We start from the raw sequence: 18,368 nt of genomic DNA on the forward strand, positions 1-18,368 counted from the left end.
ATCTTTCACTAATTAATTGATGTTGGAAATAATTAATTAATTAATTAATTAATTTTCAAATATGCTGTCGAATTTTCCACATAGGGCCTATTTGCAAAAAGTTCTCTGATGTTTTCAGAGATGTGATGTTTCGTGAAAAGAGCAGTACACCCCGCTGCATGAAGTCTGTAGCCTTTTGGCCCCTTAACTCTTTAGAGCAAGCACATGAAGAAAGCTTTTTGGGTGGGATTGTATTCTGGACATGCAACTCCCCCAATTTATTGTTTCTTTGATAAGCACAAGAGATTTCATCTATGCTAAGATAATGAAGACTTTTCTCTAAATGATTAAGGACCTATTTACATTTATGTAGATGTAATCACGTAATGTTTATGTTATGTAATCATGTGATAAACCTGGATGAAGTAAAACAACAGGACGCTGTAATACACAGGTACGATGGCTGCTTAGAGAGCAACAGGACTGCTTTTCTTTCTATGTGACCCAGAACATCTGAGCTAAAATTGAGGTCACTGTATGCGCAAGTAATCCCTATGAGCCAGAAGCTCAGCCTTCAGGCTGCTCTAAATGCCTTGCTTCAGTCAGTATTTGTAATCCTAGGTCTGCATGACGTCACTGAGAGTGAATATTTTGGAAATGTCAGTCACACAGCTCTGGCCGTGAGTATTGGAGCCCCACCTATCAAACCTCCCGTTTAAAAGGGGCAGCCAATTAGAAGAAAGCTGGCTCAAAATAAGCATGACCTTAAAGGGAGAGGAGCTAAAATTGCTTCTTTCAGACAGCACCAAGTGGCAGTACAAGACTAACGAGTATTATTTTGAACTGTGAATCACACAAAGCTACTCTAGTGGAGTACCGGAATAAAAATGTGAAGCATAATAGGTCCGCTTTAAGATCAGGGAGCAGGCGAAACAAAACTGTGCAATACTTTGTGCCGGTAATCCATTTCCCCTTTAACACCCTGACGTGTTGCCTCCACCCATGTAACGGCAGCCACCTCACTAACCACATCATGAGGTTATAATAACCACATCACATCTATGGCGAATGAGGTGGCGTGAAAATCTAACCTAATTTGGCTGCGATACGCGACTGTGTAAGCAGCAGGGTGTCCCCTGAGATGAGGCTCCGATTGAGGGAGCTGTGCGGTGCACTGCTAGCACGCTCTGTGAGCGTGTAATGGTCTTAATTATCATTTAGCACGGCAGCCTCATTGATGACGTATCAGGCCAGTGATGAAATAGTAGAGCAGAGAATAACAGAGGGGAAGAAATTTCAACATATAAAAACTTAAAGGCACGTGCACACACAAACTAGTAGATGACACACTGCTGCGAACCTTACTTAGCAAAATACCCAGAGGTGCAAGGGGAATGCTGCAAACACACACATATATACGCACGCACACGTTTCCGCCCAGCTGAGTGACATCTCTCTCTGTGAATTAGTCACGATGAATGATGTGTAACCAGCCATGACTCGTTCTGGCTGGGGAGATAGCTAATTCACTTTGTTTAATTAGTCAAAAAGTAGTAGAGTACACTCCCGCTCCCCAAACATACACTTCCACTGCACACCATCCACCCTATAATGAACCGGTGGAAAACAGACTGTCTGCCAGCATGAGTGATCTCTGACTCTTCATCTCTTTCTGTCTCCCTCTCGTGCACGCACGGAGCGCACACTTCGCCCGCTGCTTTGTGATACCCTCACAGAGATTTCAAGCACTGTCTGAGGATCTCAGCTTCCGAGATGGAGTGCACCTCCTCTGCAGTGGACCGCATGGGGGAGGTCTGCTTACGCTCGGCTGCAGCTTAAGGTTGCTGCAAAAAGGGCAGAAGACAAGTTGGTTCCAATGATAACTCATGCAGCCATATCAACACTTCGAGGTACACTGAAGAAGTGAAGCCCCTTGAAGCACTTTAAAGCGAAATTTAGTCATTAAAAACAGCGAAACAGCCATTCTGAGTGTACAGCAATATACCAACTACTGTATACTTTAGCTTAATATAACCTTTACACATGTAATATGAGCTGTAGTATAAACACCCTACACTACTGTAAATTTAGTATAGAGCTCATTCCTGCTCTTCCTGTAGTAGAAAAAAGTGATCTTCTGCATATTAAAAATGAGCCTTAGATAATCTTGTGACAACATCAGCGTTCAAAAGTTAATATCAGTGAGCCAGTTCCACCTTGCCCTGCTCCACTTTGTTACCATGGAGAGCTCCAATACCCTAAAGACAATAATAAGTGCGTGCACAGCATGCGGCAGAACATAATAAATAGATTTATGCGCAATTGTCACATTTAATACATTTACGGAGCGCGCTAGTGAATTCATTATTACACCATATGTTAATGCAGCTGGGTCCGTGGATTTTAGAGACTGTGTAGGGAGGTCTCCCCCTCCCCACCTCTCTCTCTCTCTCTCTCTCTCTCTCACCCTCTCTCTCTCGCTATCTCTCTCTCCTCGTGCGCACAGCGCTTTGAAGTGTAACCAACAACTGCTCTCCCTGAGTCAGTGGTCTAATATATGACAGGAAATATACTCCAGGAGCTCCTCGGCGCACATTGTTCTTTGTGGAGCTTGAGCCACAGAAGCAGCGTGCCCCGGTGCTCTGGCTGGGAGGTCGCTCACAACTTGTGCTGAGGCTAGTTTAATCGGAAAGCAAAGCGCTGTCGGGGAACAAGGGAGGATCGATCGAGATAGTTACTCCTGACACAAGGGGAAAACGAGAAAATTCAGATGGTAAACGGTTATTGTGAGTAATAGGACGCACAGGAGCGTGTCGCGGGACATACAGCCGGGAGAAGCGGATCTGTTCTCCAACTAGAGATCTATGGAAGCGGGGAGAACCATATGGATACAGACGCCGTCTGCGGGAATGGACTGCTGATGTACGATAGCGGGTCGGGCATGCACGTTGTGCAGACTGAAACAGGTTGGTTTCGCCTCAGTCAAACTTCAGCAGAATCAGATGTCGGACTGTTTGTTTAGCTGCTAACATTGAAGCGAATCAACGGCGCTTACAAGCGGCGCACCGGGAGGCGACGGCAGTTTATTGTGGGGAAACTGCGCTGTAGCATTCACTGCATCTTTTTTGTTATAAGGGATTTCAGTGGTTAGCCTCAAAGAGGCATCTGGGTGAAGGTCATCCCCGATGCTGAGACGGATATTTAAACCTTTGCGTGCACGTGTGTGTGTGTTTAGAAATATATTTTATTATGGCTACTTTATGTGGCAGTTTCCAGCTCACATTCTCTTGACGTTCACTATGTATACAAATGTTAGAGCAGTTTGCAGTTATCTAATTCGTGTCTATGAGTACATATAAAAAAAAAAGTTTGTCAATAAAAGTTTAAGGAGAACTGGTATAAGTGACTTTTATTAGCTTACCTTGTGTAGTATTTAATGTTTAAGCGTCTTTATCTCTGTATTAGTGTAAGACCACAGATGGATCCCTTGTGTAATGGAATCAAGAAAGCTGAGGGCTGTGATCTTGCTGTAGACCCTCGCCCTCCTCCTGCTAAGCTGGCTCGAGTGGAGCAACATGAGGGGGGACCCTCGACCCAGGAGAGGAGCAGACAAGGTAGTCCTGTGGCCAAAAACCCCTGCATGGCACAGAAACCCACCACAGCGAGGTCACAGGGAAAGAGCTGGCACAGCAGAGGTACATGGGGTGAAAAGATGAAACCTAGGGTTTGAACCCATATATGTATTTTTTTAGTTTTACACGGATCTTCTGTGATTATGGCTCAGCTGTGTTATCAAATTCATTGAGCTTATCTCATAACTGTAAATGTGTTTGTTTGTTTTTAATTTCAGCTAGTTCTGATGCAAATGCATGTATAAAAAAATACTTTGTATAAGTTGATGAATTACTTCTAATTACCCAAATGGTTTGGTGTATGACATCATGCATGTCTGTCATCGCAGGGAGCCTGCTGCCGGTGTTCTGTGTGGTGGAGCACACGGAAAGCCCTTTGGAAGGAGAGAGGAGAGAAGAGCATGCTGAGTTTGTGTTGGTTAAGAGAGATCTGCTGTTTAACCAGCTGATAGAGATGGCCCTGCTGACACTGGGATATTCACACAGCTCTGCAGCACAGGCAAAAGGTAAAAACACTTGCAGTGCAAAGAAAGCGCAGCTTAAACTCTAAATCTTTCTTATTTTCACCTATGTATGTGCGTGTGTTCAGGTCTGATCCAGGTGGGTAGGTGGAACCCGGTGCCTCTGTCCTACGTAACCGACGCTCCAGATGCAACAGTGGCAGACATGCTGCAGGATGTTCACCACGTTATCACACTTAAAATCCAGCTGCACAGGTAGAGAGCAGACAGCACTCATATCAGTATGTTTGCCTTCAGGGTCATATCTTTGTCCTGTTTGTGTGAGTTATACATTGCTGCACAAATGTACATTCAGATGAAGTTTAAAGTGGTTAAATCATAGATTTTAGTAATGACACTGAGTCAGCATATGCAATACCAGCACTTTGACACCAAATGTACTTTTCCTATTGTTTTTTTTTATATATATATATTCTATGAAAACAGTGTACTGCAAATAAAGACGGACCTGATATCATTATTGTTATCTGAAGCTTCTTGAGCTTAAGTGTGCTTGTGATTTCTTTATTGCATTAGACAGTACATGTGCTTCAGCATTTTGACAACAATCCATGTTGGTGTCTTCTTGAGGGGATACTACTGAGCTTCTCTGGCTCTGACCGGAGCTTTTTCAGTAAATAACCATGTTGAGAGATTCTAATGAAATATGCCATTAAGTTACATCATGGAAGGTCTAGTAGTGTTTCACTTTGTTGTCAAAGTAAAACACTGCTGAGCTTAAATATACCTTTAAACAGTAATATACTAAAATCATCTAGTTCTTTTTTTTCTTTGACCTTTGTGTAGCTGTCCTAAATTGGAGGACTTGCCAGCCGAGCAGTGGAGTCACTCGACGGTGAGAAATGCTCTGAAAGAGCTCCTCAAGGACATGAACCAGAGCTCACTGGCCAAGGAGTGCCCACTGTCCCAGGTATACAAAAGAGAGATAATAATCTAAACTTGACTAAAATTCAAAATTAGCATTTCACATGCATGCAATTTAATCTTCTGTGCCCTCTTTGACATGTGGCAAAGAGTAAGCAAAGGGTCCAGTAGTTAGACAGGAAGTCCAGATGCAGAGATAGATAAGGTGTGGGGGCAGAGCACAGGAGGGAGAAACAGATAAAGAGAGATGGTTATCTCCTTAAAAGCCATGCCGCCTGCTTGCTGCCTATCTTGATCCTGTTGATTTTCAGTCCTTTGCTGTTTAGCCTTTTCTGCACTCTGGACTGATTCAGCGATAATCTAAATGTAATATCTTCAATTCTTGTGTGTTTAATTAAGCAAATACAGACACAACTGCAGAAATAATTGTCATTAATCACGCAGTGTTTGGGGAAGGCCTTTTTATGAATATTCATAATTATCAACCTGGTCGATCTATTATTTTGCCCGAGGCGTAGGACATCTACAGTCTGATAGAGGATAACTGTTCACCGTCTTCTCTCTACCTCAGATTCCTCTCTTCTCTGCCGTGTTAAAATCTGATACAAGCAAATCCTTCCTCCCCCATCTCTCTTCCTCTCCTATCACTACCTTAACCCCCCTCTCTTGTTTGCGGGAAGCAGATTAAAATAAATATGAGAAGATGAAAGGTGTAATAAGATGTAAAGATTGCACAGGATAGTCTTCAGGGACAAACCGTGTGTGTGTGTGTGTGTGTGTGTGTGTGTGTGTGTAAGAGTGAGTGAATGAGAGACAGAGGCATAGTCTCTGATGACCTGTAGTGTTTTGTTTAACTGCACACTCACACACGCATGTATGCATGGATGCATGCATAGCCACACAGCTCACACACTGACACTCTCATCTGTCTTTATTATCCTATTTACCTGGGGGTCTTTTTAATAACACAGATCTGAGTTCATTAATATCAGATGTGTGAACAGCTGAGACACCCAAGCCGCCCATAGCAGGAGCTCAGAAAATGTAATGAATTTCTATTGTCTTTTCCCCTCTGTTTCAGAGTATGATATCGTCTATTGTAAATAGCACTTACTATGCAAATGTCTCAGCTGCCAAGTGTCATGAGTTTGGCCGATGGTACAAGCACTTCAAGAAGTCCAAATGCTTCAAGGGTGAGAGAACTCAAAACACACCTGTGAAGTATTACAGCATGTCTGATACACTCTAGATACTGATTATATGAGCTTTGTCCTACTAACAGGCGTCATACACTTTTAGCAACTTGAATAAAAAGATGAATGCTTCCCCATTTTCATTTTATAGGGAAATTTTACAGTGCAGTAGCAGGAAAAGCTGTTGAACCCTTTAAAATAAGCCGTATGAATTTGTTTTTAGAGATAGCCAAATCTTTGAATAAGTTATAACTATGAACAGATACAATTATTTTATGAACTTTTACAAAAATAGTTGTATTCTTCAAAGTAAACCTTTGATCTTGGTTACACACAAACACAGTTCGGTGCACTTTGCACATTTGTGACATTACTGTGGTGACAAAAGTTCGCAGGCATCCACCAAAACATGCAATTTAAAAGTGCCCCTTTATTATAATTCAGTACAGTATACCACTGCCAGTTACCTATAACCTCAATATTACACATACAGCCGAATTATTACCAGTACTCCTCAAGGGATTTGGATAAGATTGTCCAGTGTTGAGTTGGTGGGGTGATGTCAGTGGCTTCTGCTCCTCAAATGCAAAAAAATCTTATCTTAGCTTAAGAATCATTAACTGTTCAACAATGTCAACAAAAAAAAGAAAATATTGCATGAAAGCAAACTTTATGATAGAAGTGTTGTAGGAAATTGCATGCTATTAGATTAGTACTTAATAAAGTAAAAGTTTCCCACCATTGTAGGTGTCTCCAAGACCAGTTTGTGCAAACCGCACAAACCACCTGTCACAACTACTAAACATGTACAATACAGATTAAAAAAAGTCTCTGAATATCTTTGCTGATGACCACAAATGCTATTTAAAGCAAGGACTCAGTAAACATGGAGTCTAATCCTTGAAATATGAATGGATTACGTCTTAGAACAACTTAACTTATAAATTAAAGATGATCTTGAACAGGAATCATATCAGTTCCCAGACAACACCCATCTACCATCTGGGGCCAGGATGTTGGTGTCAGCTACACAGCTGCAAAGTGTCATGACTGTGATGTAACCATGAAGGGACAGGCTTACACACCTGCCAAACCTGCCAAAGTTCCCAGAACTGGCTTTTCTTTTTTATTCAGGATTAGGTTTTACCAGTACAACAAACAGTAAAATACAAAATGCACAACAATAAAAGAACCAGAGCCCAGAGAGACAGTTAATCAATAAATTGTTTATGGAGAACACAAACCACTACTTAGGGCAATAAAAGTGGACTGTATTCCAAAGTGAAACCATGATCCCATGGGTGGAATACAGTGGAGGGAGTATTATGATACATCAAGATGCTTAACTAGCTACAAAATGGCTTCAAATGAAGAAAATCTATCTTCTGGTCCAGTCTAAACTTAGGCTTAAACCTAACAGAGATGCCAGTTGATGACCTGAAGAAGCTTATTTTGTTTTTCTTTACTTAAACTTGCGATCATATATGACCTGGTGACCAGATATTGAAGAAAACCTGGGTTCACCCACTTTTTCCTGCCACAATGTAAATCATCCTGTGACTTGGAGATGTTATTAGCACTTGAACAATGAGTAAAAAATAGTCCTGCCTCTTCTTTCCTTGTCCTTTACCAGACATTGACAACTTTTCTGACCAGTCCTCACATATGACCCTCAGCCAGCCAGCCACTGGTACCCCCGCTGACCAGAGCTCAACTCTCCTTTTCCCTCGTGGAGCGGTTGCCAACATATCCAACTGCCCACCCCTCAGTCTGCGCCCTCCTGGGCTGGTAACCCAGCCTCTGAGCTCCCAAATGGTCAACCAGCAGCTGGTGATGGCCCAGTTTCTAAACCAGCAGTATGCTGTTAGTCGCATGCTTGCTGGCCAGGGTTTGGCATCGTCACCACAGCAGTATCTGAACCATCCCCCTGTAGGGAGGGCTCCTGCCAAGGTCTTCTCTAAAGCTCCTGATCCCCAAGCCCTGCAGCAAGTGCAGTGCGGCCCGGGTGGAAGCTCTTCTGCCGGACTGCAAAACCAGACCTTGGCTGCGTCTTCCGCTGGACCATCAGAGGTGCCGATTGACATCTACCAGAACGTGAGGGAGGAGCTCAAGAGAGCAGGCATCTCCCAAGCCGTCTTTGCCCGGGTGGCATTTAACAGGACCCAGGTATGGTTGCAGGAGAGAGCAAAATAAAAGATGCTGAAATCGAATTTTAAAGCAGTTTTCAACTCTTTGGTGGTGATTTGGTTGCTCGTGCCCTGGTGCTGCGGTGATAGCTAAGTGTGTTCTGTGAATATGTGAGTGTGAGATGGTTGGCACACTGGCATGGCCTTTGCCGTAGTGCCTCCTCCCCCTTGTGCATGTGTGTTTGTATGCGTGTGTGAGTGTGTGTTTGTGCCAGCTCTCTGCGGCACAAAGCCGGTGCCAGCACTGAAGCAGCAGCTGGGCCAACTAATCACAACCCCTCAGAGAACTGCTGCCTCCCTCTCTACCTCTATATCTCGCTGTCCATCTCACCACCTTTCACTCTGGCAGCCCTTCTATTCATTTAATCTCTAACCCCCATGGTCAATCCATCTATATTTAATCTCTCCCTTACTTTGTCCATTGGTCTCCTTCATTTTGTATCCATATCTCCCTCTACTATCGCCTCCTCTCTAACACTAAAATGCTTTGTTGTCTGTGTCCATCATCTTATATTCACTAGTGTGCCCACAGAAATGGGGCTCAAAGGACCGGCTAAGCCCGTTGTTATTATTATTATTACCTTCATTATCATTTTCATCACAATAAGCAGAGTTAGTTATTATCCACCCCCATGTTTCCCTGTTGCCAAGTCCAAGGTGCTCTGGTGCCAGCCATACAAGTTGGGCACGATGCCAAAACGTCATCTAAAAGCGAGGGAAGCATTTGTCATTTGACGACTCACATCAAGCCTCCATCTCTTCAGAAGGCAGGGTTTGCTGGGCAGCTCCAACCACAATCTATTATTTGAATAAGAAGGCTGTTTCCTCTAAAGCCATTTCTCTGCCAGTGTGAAATCTGATTTCCTTTCAGGGAAGGAATCCCTGAAATTTGCATGTGGTGTTTGAACGCTTCCCTGTATAGACAGATACAGACAGAATAATGCTAGATGTACAGGCGAGCAGCATGCTAAGCACTGACTAGAAGCTGGCTGTGAAACCCTAAACTGCAAGGTTTTGTCAAGATGCCACTGAATAGGATTCAGAGTTGGATACGAGGCTATTGCTGAATTCCTTTAGTTTCACAAGAAACTTTACATTTATCATCTTTAAATGAAGACAGTGAAAGAATACATAATATTTCATGAGACCTTTTCCATTTGTGATTCCTGAGAGACTGGAGCTTTTAATACCTGACCTGAATCATTTTGTTTGTGAAAGCTGAACATTCAACATGAAGGAAAAGAATTCAGGTTTATGAGTTCATATAGCTTTAAAGCAGAATTACAATATCTGTCATCCCTCTGTACAACTGAATGCTTACTGTTCCTCTGCTTCAAAGAAATGTTGCAGTTTGGAGTTAGATGAGCTCATCAGTATTGCTATCATATTTGATAAGAGCATTACTGATTGTTATCTTAACTCAGTAGTTCTTCTGGCATAAACCTTTTCAGAAAATGTCTATCTACCGTTAAGAATGAGAAATGATCCATAAGTAATTCTAGAAGAATAAAGGTCAGCATCACAGCACTGGTGAAGACTTGTTTCTTTTTTTCTATCATATATGGTGATCATCGCTAACCATTTCTCACTTGAAGGTCGAGATATTATCTTAAGTTGCCGCTTGTTTTAAATTATGTGAGTTTTGAATAAACTGAAGAAAGCAAAGTTGGTGTCCCTCAAACCATTTTTATACCACTAACATCATGTATAGATCGACCTGGAAAGGATGTGCTGCTAGGACATTTACTAACATGTACTTGAGAAGCCAGATGGCAATCCTGTGGAGGTAACAATGTGCGGTAGAGAGGGCAGTGGACTTTTTGACCAGATTGTATAACACAATCTTGGAGGATGAGAGGATGCCTCAAGGATGGAGAAGAAGTGTGCTGGGACCACTTTTCAAGGAAGAGAGAGTACGTGAGTGAATGACAGGGAGACAGGTGGAAAGGTGAACATGCAAGGAGCAGACTTAGAGGTAGATGAGTTTAAATACTTGGGGTCAACAATCCAAAGCAACGGAAAATGCAAAAAAGAAAGTGAGAAGAAGTGTAGGCAGGATGGCTCTGGTGGAGACGAGTGCCAGGGTTGTGACAGAAGGATAGCAGGAAGAGTGAAAAGGAAGGTTTACTAGATAGTCACGAGACCTGCTGTGATGTATGGTTTGGAGACTAGCAAAAAGACAGGAGGCTGAGCTGGAGGTGGCATCATAGGGACAGCTCTGGTTGAGCAGTTTGGAGACAAAGTTAGAGAGGAAAGGCTGAGATGGTTTGGACATGTGCAGAGATGGGATAGAGGATATAATGGACAAAGGATGTTGAATACTGAACTTCCAGGCAGGAGGAAAAGAGGAAGTCCTCTGAGGAGAGGACATTCACAAGGTTGGTGTGACAGAAGAGGATACTAAGGATAGGGTGAGATGAAGATGGTCTGCTGTGGTGACCCCTAAAGGGAGCCGCTTATAGAAGAAGGAAAAAAATCCATCACAAGTATCAACTTACGCTGATTTTTCTGTGTGTTTATCAGGGCCTACTCTCTGAGATCCTGCGAAAGGAGGAGGACCCGAAACACGCCTCCCAATCTCTGCTGGTCAACCTACGGGCAATGCACAGCTTCCTGCAGCTCCCTGAGGCTGAGAGGGAGCGCATATACCAAGAGGAGAAGGAGAGAAGTCTGACTGTATTCACACCCAGCTGCAACAACACGCCACCGAGGTCCTCACAGGTCAGCCAGCAAAAGACTGAAAGACATGAAAACAAAAGTCTTGTAAACCAGCTGTGAAAGGTTAAAGTTGTTCATAAAACAGCATTGAAATATTCAAGTGTGAGTTCTGTCACTTGGCTCAACTATGCCTGTGTTAGCTCTCAAAGTGGAGCATTTTCAAATAAAAAAAACATAAAAACCTTTGCCTGTTATCGGTTTCATAGTCCTCCTATTGCCCATTACTTTGCATAGCCTGTATTTAAACCCGGTTTTCCTTCTTGTTTGCTTATTTTTAGTCAAGACTGTCCCCAGTTACAGCAGACAGAGGACTGCGGACAGACAGCTGCGTTCTCAATGTCAGCGCCTCTATCTATGAGGAGATCCAGCATGAGATGAAGAGAGCCAAAGTGTCTCAGGCGCTGTTTGCGAAGGTTGCCGCCTCCAAGAGCCAGGTACTTTGCTTCTTGTTAGTTTAAATCTGAGCATACAAACCACCCAATCGTTTCTATCGCTTGATGAAATGCTCAATTTTAGCATTCATTTATGACTCCATCGCCTCAGTTAAAGCAGCGATGGATACCGTGTGTGGAGGAAAGCCCAGATAATCAACCAGCAGCTGTACTCTGCAGAGGACTATCATCAGTGCATCAGACTGCTATTGTGTCCTAAATTATCGCTTTAATAGTCACCATACACACATACACACCACTCGCTTGTGCACACAAACATACAGTAAGAGCACATGCAAGTAAAACGTGATCGCGCGCACAGAGACACAGCAACACTAATACAAATACACACACACAAGCACGATTTGAGTGTTTATTGTTCTCATTTTTATGGCGGCCCCATAAGCTTGTTATTGCCTTTTGTTTTGAGGATAATTTCCCTTCATGGAATGGGGGGATTTTAGCTGTCTCATTTTCTCTTCCTCTCGAGCACATCTCCAATTTTTAGCTTCTTTCTTGCTTGCTTTCTTTTTTCTTTTCTTTCTTTCTTTCTTCTCCCATATAACTCCCTCTTCTTTCTACTCATCATCAAGATGTTTGGAGGTCATTCAGCGGTCATGCCAGTACAGCCAGGTGGTCCAAAACCCCTGAGGTTCTTTCACTGGCCTCCATTTTTTTTTACCTTACTTTCTTTAACCCCCACCCCTGTTTCCCTTTATTCTCTCGCACTCTCTCTATCTTTTATCCTCCACCCCACCCCCCGTATTACCCGGTTGTTTGGCAGGCAGAGCCATGCAGCATCTCCCTGTTCTATCTGCACTGTGCATCTGGATGGCATTGTGTGCTAGAGTTGGGCTACAGCCAGGTGTGTGTGTGTGTGTGTGTGCGCGCGCGTGTGAGCATATCAGCTTGCTTGCAAACATAATCATCCTCAGTTCATGAGTCTGAAACTAGCTTGGCTTTACGTTCCTCAATCTGTCACTCACAAGTTTCTTCCTTCATGATACACAAACAATTCATGCTGATAAGAAAATCTTGCTATAATCTTCAGATTATCTGGCAGATCCAATTTTTTTTTTTGATTTTGTATGTATATTGAGAACACACTGAACCAGTTTGGAGTCAATGTATAGAGAAAGTTATTGTGAATTCATTTTTTTCCCCCTTTGGTCAATCCCTTTCACTGTATATAGGGTGCCAACATACATAAGCTAATTAAATGTAAGGCTGCAAATGCTGTCGCTAAACATGCATCTTCAAAGTTCTGCTGGCAGTCTACAAGGCTTAAACTGAACCCCAGCTTAGCCTCTTTTTTAATGTGTGAGTTTACTCATGTTCTGCAACCTTTAAATTACCTTTTTTTATCTTATCAGTCTGCTGTACTGTACTGTAAGCATTTTAAAATAGACATAAACAGCCTGAAAGGGGTTGTCAAACATAACAGCATAGTCATATTGATATGGTCACGTTGTGTGATCTAAGTGTGTCGTTGGGGAGAAAACAGCAGCACTTTGTGCTGGAAATTTTTCCAGTGACATGACTAAACACATTGAAACCAATTCTAACTGAATGTAAGGCTGCTTATTCCCTTGCCCTTTATTAGTGAATGTGCTTTTAAGATATTTTAAGAGTTGTTAAGCAACTGTAGCCACCTTGTGCATATGCACATATTTCCTGTAGGGATGGTTGTGCGAGCTGCTGCGTTGGAAGGAGGAACCCAGTCCAGAGAACCGGACGCTGTGGGAGAATCTGTGCATGATCCGCCGGTTCCTCAGCCTGTCCCAGAATGAAAGAGATGCCATCTACGAACAGGAGAGCAGCAACATGACTGCACAACAGCACTGCATTGACAGGTTCACCCTGCTAAGCAATGACAATACATTGGTAAGACTTCCAAAAGTGAAAAACATTATTATCAACAGACACTCTGACTTCAGTAGATCTTGCTTGAGAAGAAAACTATTATGTATTAGAGTTTTAAACAGCTATATACATGGCAGAAAACACTTGAGGCTAAGGTGTACTGACTTTAATTTTGTAATTTAAAAAAGTTATGGATAAAAAGTTATCAGAAATCTGAAAGTGAATACATCACATTGAATGCCAATAGATCTCTAGGGCGTGCAATGGAAAAGCAGCAGAGTAATGACAGCTAAATGCCAGAGATGTCAGAAAAAAAAGATGATTACCACATTAAGCAATGATCCGTGAGGCTGATTAGTTATTTTTCTTTCCCTTCCATTGCTTGTGCATGGATTGATGGCTTGATTATAGGACAAACTCAAAGATAAAATGGTTGCATACCCTTCTGTTTGTGAACATACAGCCCACTGCCTAGCATATCATTGCATCATTGCCCATGTAGTGTTGACAAGAAAAGTCAACACCACATGGGCAAATTCAGATCCTGATGTGCATTTGCAGACATCAGTTCTGGGTGGCTGCACTGCAGATCACCTCACATGTGAACACTAAGGAGATTAAGATCAAACGGTCTCCACTACCCTTGATTTCACACCAGCCCAGATCATCGTGTCCTGTGCCTTTGCTCATATAGCAGCAAATCAGTGTCTAAACTCTGCAGATTCAATTAGATATGGTAAAAAAACACAAAAACAAAACACAATGGATGGGTGTGCATGTTAAGTTGTAGTTTCATTTTAACATAAAAGGTGACATTTCTTGAGCGAAACAGTCTCTGTTGACTTCACTTTATTTCATTCACAACTATTTAAAGTCAAACATAGTACTGCTCACACTCAAAACTAGAAAAATTTAAATACCAACCTTTTTGCTCTAATCACTTCTAATTTCTCTCATCAGTACCAACGCAGCTCTTTGATGCCACAGCAACACCATCTACAACCCCATCAACCCCTTCAGCCCGAGACAGGACCTCACCTTTCCCCGACACAACCCTGCGCTGCATCGCCAGCCGAGTCTGATGCTGGCGGTGCCTGGCAGCACTTGAGAGTACATTTGCAGGGCAGAGGCAGCAGCAATGGTGAGAGAGGGGACAGTAAAGAATGGGTTGAGGGTGGAAGAGAAAACAGGGACAGTTTAGGTGGGGACTGGGGTTGTGCTGGAACCGTGAGGGACAGAGGTGCAGAAAACAGCGAACAGGTATGGGATGGAAATATAGGGAAGGAAGACATAGATGACATCACGGGAGATGGCAAAAAAGGGAAGGTTAAAGAGAAGCTGTCTGTGAAATGGCCCAACATGAAGAATGAGGAACAGTGTAGGGCTGGGGTTTGTTCAGAGACAGATAATGAGGTAGAAAGTTACAAGGAGGTCCAATGTCAGGGGTTAAATGTGTCCAGAGATGCCCTCGGTATCCTGCAAAGTTTCATCAAGGACGTGGGCCTCAACCCAGACGAGGAAGCGGTCCACACCTTGTCTGCCCAGCTGGGCTTACCTAAACATATAATTCGCAACTTCTTCAATAGCCAGGACCAAGGACAAAGCCAAGACTACAGCCCAAAACACAGTCGCGACCACAAGCATTACTGCACAGACCCAAACATCTTGCAGGCTAATGTGACTGCACAGGAACTGGAAGAAGGTGGAAAAACAGAAACAGAACAAAAGGAGGAGAACTTAACAGGAAGAAATGAAACAAGTGAGATGACTGTATTAAAAGAATCGGATGTTGGCACTCAAACTATTCCCCCTATGAAGGAAGAGCAGGAGAGCTACATTTAACCTGCATACATCCAGTAACATACAGCAGCTTGGACAAGCCATACTTACCATTTAGACCCAGGACCGGGTGCTTCTCCTCTCTGAAACATAGCAACTTCGGTGCAAATGCTTCTCACTTAAAATATTGCTCCAGTCCAGAGTCACAGCGTGTTGGTATTTATGTGTTTATAGGCTTGCATTGTTACACACTGTGGAAAGACTAATAAAATACTGTGTATACCACAGCTTTCATAACCAGAGACTTAAGTTATGTAATTACATAGAAAGCTGTACTGTGATTTGAGGATTCTTGATGCACTTGAGACAGTTTACTGTGACTGAACTTTAGTACATAGTTTCCATGTATAGTTATATTTCTGGGTGGAGTGCTGGGAACCAATACAATGAGCCTCAGATTACATATCTCTATTTAAAAAGAGTAAGTGTAGTTGGTTGACTGACATTTTTGAAAAACGGCCATACCAGAAATGCCTTGAAGAGAGTGGCACTGCCAATCATGTTGTTCTTTTGGTTTTTTTAGGTGTATCTTCACCATTTTTGTTTTAATTGTGCTAACCGTGCTTTGTGGTTTGGCTTTTGTCTGAGTCGTTTACTCTTTACCTCATAAATTTCACTGTTCATGTTTCGCTCTTATTAAATAACAAGTTTCCTGTTGTCGTTTTAAATTAAATACTTACTGGGAAAGGACTGGGATCATGTAACACCCATAGTATGTTACTAGCCACATGATTACATTAAACAATATGTCATCTTATAAACTTCAAGTATAATCATTTGGAAGAAGTTATTTTCTAGGGACAGATGCTGACGATGACATTAAATTGGTAAAAAAAAAAAAAAAGCCAGTGTCAATATTCTTTATATATAAACTGTATATACAGACATGTGACAAAGAAAGTTTGTGTACTGGCCCACTCTTGTTTACAATGTTGATTGAGTTTATTGAAGTTTGCACTTTTGCACAACTCTCCTAAGGTCCTACCTCATCATTTTAATCAATTATTGAGGTCTGGACTTTAACTGGGTTATTCCAACACATTTCCTTTTTCAGCTATTCTGTTGCAGTTGTGGGATCATTGTCATGTTGCAAGATGCAATTTTTGCCAAGTTTAAGTGGTAGGAAAGTGGTAGGCCTCACATTCGACTCTATAATACTTTGATATACAGAGGAATTCGTGGTCAACTCAGTGGCTACAAGGTGTAAGCCCAAGTAATCACCCCTCCTCCACCATGCTTGACAGTTGGTACAAGTTGTTTGCACTGATATGCTGAGTTTGGTTTTCACCAAGTGTTGCACTGTGCATTATGGCCAGACATCTCTACTTTGGTCTCATCAGTCCAAAGAAGTCTTGTGGTTTGTTCTTTGCAAAGCTAAGCTGTGCATTTTAGAGAGAAGAGTCTTTCTCTTGACAACCCTTCCAAACAAGACATACTTGTTCAGTCTTTTTTTCCCCAATTTTTCCCCTCTAACAGAGGCCTGTAGAGTCTGAGACGTAGCTCTTGGGTTTTCTGCAGTTTCTCTGAACATTGCACAGTCTGACCTTGGGGTAAATTTGCTGGGAACAATGTGTCATTTTGTTAACTCACACACACGAATGCTCCAGACTGGCAAACTGCTAAAAAATTCTGCTTTTATAGAGGTGCTCACATTTGCTGATGATCAGTTAATCAAGTGTATTTGATTATCAGTGGGGTCTTTGTTTACTAACTATCCAGCATTGCATTTTACTTAACAGCCTAACACAGAGACACACTCCGCTCCAAACAGTGTTGAGACTACTGTAAGGTGTAGTGACACCACTTCTAAGTTGCCATATGCATAATCTTCTTCATTATGTTCTGCAAGAAAAAAAAGGTATTGTGTTGTCACACATCACTAAATTTACATGATAATGCTGATATATCTCTGATAGGCCGACACTGGCCAATAACATCAGCCAAAAGATGGACAGGCTCCATAAACAGTGACATTTGAATTTACAAAGAATAATACAGGTTTAACTGCAGAACCTATTGAGCCACTAAATAAAATAAAGGACGAATAACCAATCAGAATGGTATCTAAAATGTCTGTACTTGAAATGGTGCAATGTTTATTCCTATATCTCAAGATTGTCCAGTATCAGGCTTATCATTATATGCTAACGAATGAACAAGTTGGTTTCTGAAACAGTGTACACATAGAATTTCTATTCATGTTTGAATCTGTAAATCTCTCAAAATATACAGTCAATATTTTAAAAGTCTTTTAAAAGTTTAGTTCTCATTTTATTCTTCCCATAGAGTGGGCTGCAAGTGTGCGCAGTGTTTAAAGTTTAGCTCTGAAAGAAAGACTGTGAACAGAGTGTATATTTAAAAAAAGAAATTTGGAAAATGTTTAACTTTTAACATGTTTTCATTATGGAGTGCCAAGAGTGACAAAATGAATGAATTAGATACACCATTAAATAATTAATTAAATGTGTCAATAATTAATTAAAATTGGAATTAATTAATTAATTAAATATTGATGACACATTTAATTAATTATTGACATATTTAATTCATTATTTATTTGTTTGCATTTTAATTAATTATTGACACATTTGATTAATTATTTATTGATGTATTTATTTAATTCATTTTAGCAGCCCTGACCTCTGGCTGTTCATGAATTAATTTTATCTGTCAGCCTCACCCATCAAACTCAGGGGACAGCATTACTGCTGCCACTGCAGCTTGTCTAACATCTGATTGGTTACAGTGCAAAGTAAGGTCGATCCTAGATAATCGATTGCTATGAACTGGTGGTAGTATGGACTTGGGGCAGCTTGGAATCCCACGATGCATTTCAAATCCCAAGCAGCAATGGTGCTGGTACTCTAAACTGTAGGTAAAGTTTTAAAATACCCTGTTTTTCTGTCACCAACTCCACTTTTAATGTTTTAGCCACGAATGTAGTGGAGTAGTCTTCACATGCCTGGTCAGCTTGTCACGGGACACAGACACTGTAATTGCTGACCTCATATCAAATGTGTACGTAGACTCAGGAATGTGTTTTAAATGAGCATCGTGCGGTACTAAAATCTCTGCGCAAACAGTGCCTGGCATTGTCACGGGAACATCCGTGTATTAATACATTTATTAAATGTATAAATGC

The 18,368-nt window shown here is 41.8% G+C and overlaps 1 protein-coding gene across 2 annotated transcripts; it reads left to right on the plus strand.

Annotated features, from left to right (window-relative positions):
* The first annotated feature begins 2,490 nt into the window (after positions 1 to 2,490).
* On the plus strand, positions 2,491 to 16,024 carry satb1a (SATB homeobox 1a). 2 transcript variants are annotated; one of them, XM_005728770.1, is made up of 11 exons: positions 2,491 to 2,945; positions 3,445 to 3,674; positions 3,941 to 4,117; positions 4,201 to 4,327; positions 4,919 to 5,042; positions 6,078 to 6,189; positions 7,823 to 8,355; positions 10,899 to 11,096; positions 11,372 to 11,527; positions 13,205 to 13,408; positions 14,348 to 16,024. In XM_005728770.1, exons 2-11 carry the CDS (start codon positions 3,458 to 3,460, stop codon positions 15,227 to 15,229), a joined length of 2,730 nt encoding a protein of 909 aa, XP_005728827.1. In that variant the 5' UTR covers positions 2,491 to 2,945; positions 3,445 to 3,457; the 3' UTR covers positions 15,230 to 16,024. The 2 variants fall into 2 exon arrangements, with proteins under 2 accessions (XP_005728827.1, XP_013765194.1); XM_013909740.1 differs by lacking the exon at positions 2,491 to 2,945 and having other exon boundaries at positions 3,440 to 3,674.
* The last annotated feature ends 2,344 nt before the right edge of the window (positions 16,025 to 18,368 follow it).

Source organism: Pundamilia nyererei, unplaced genomic scaffold (assembly GCF_000239375.1).
Source record: "Pundamilia nyererei isolate P.nyererei 1_Seehausen unplaced genomic scaffold, PunNye1.0 scaffold00030, whole genome shotgun sequence".
In the NCBI taxonomy this organism is placed as follows: Eukaryota; Metazoa; Chordata; class Actinopteri; order Cichliformes; family Cichlidae; genus Pundamilia; species Pundamilia nyererei.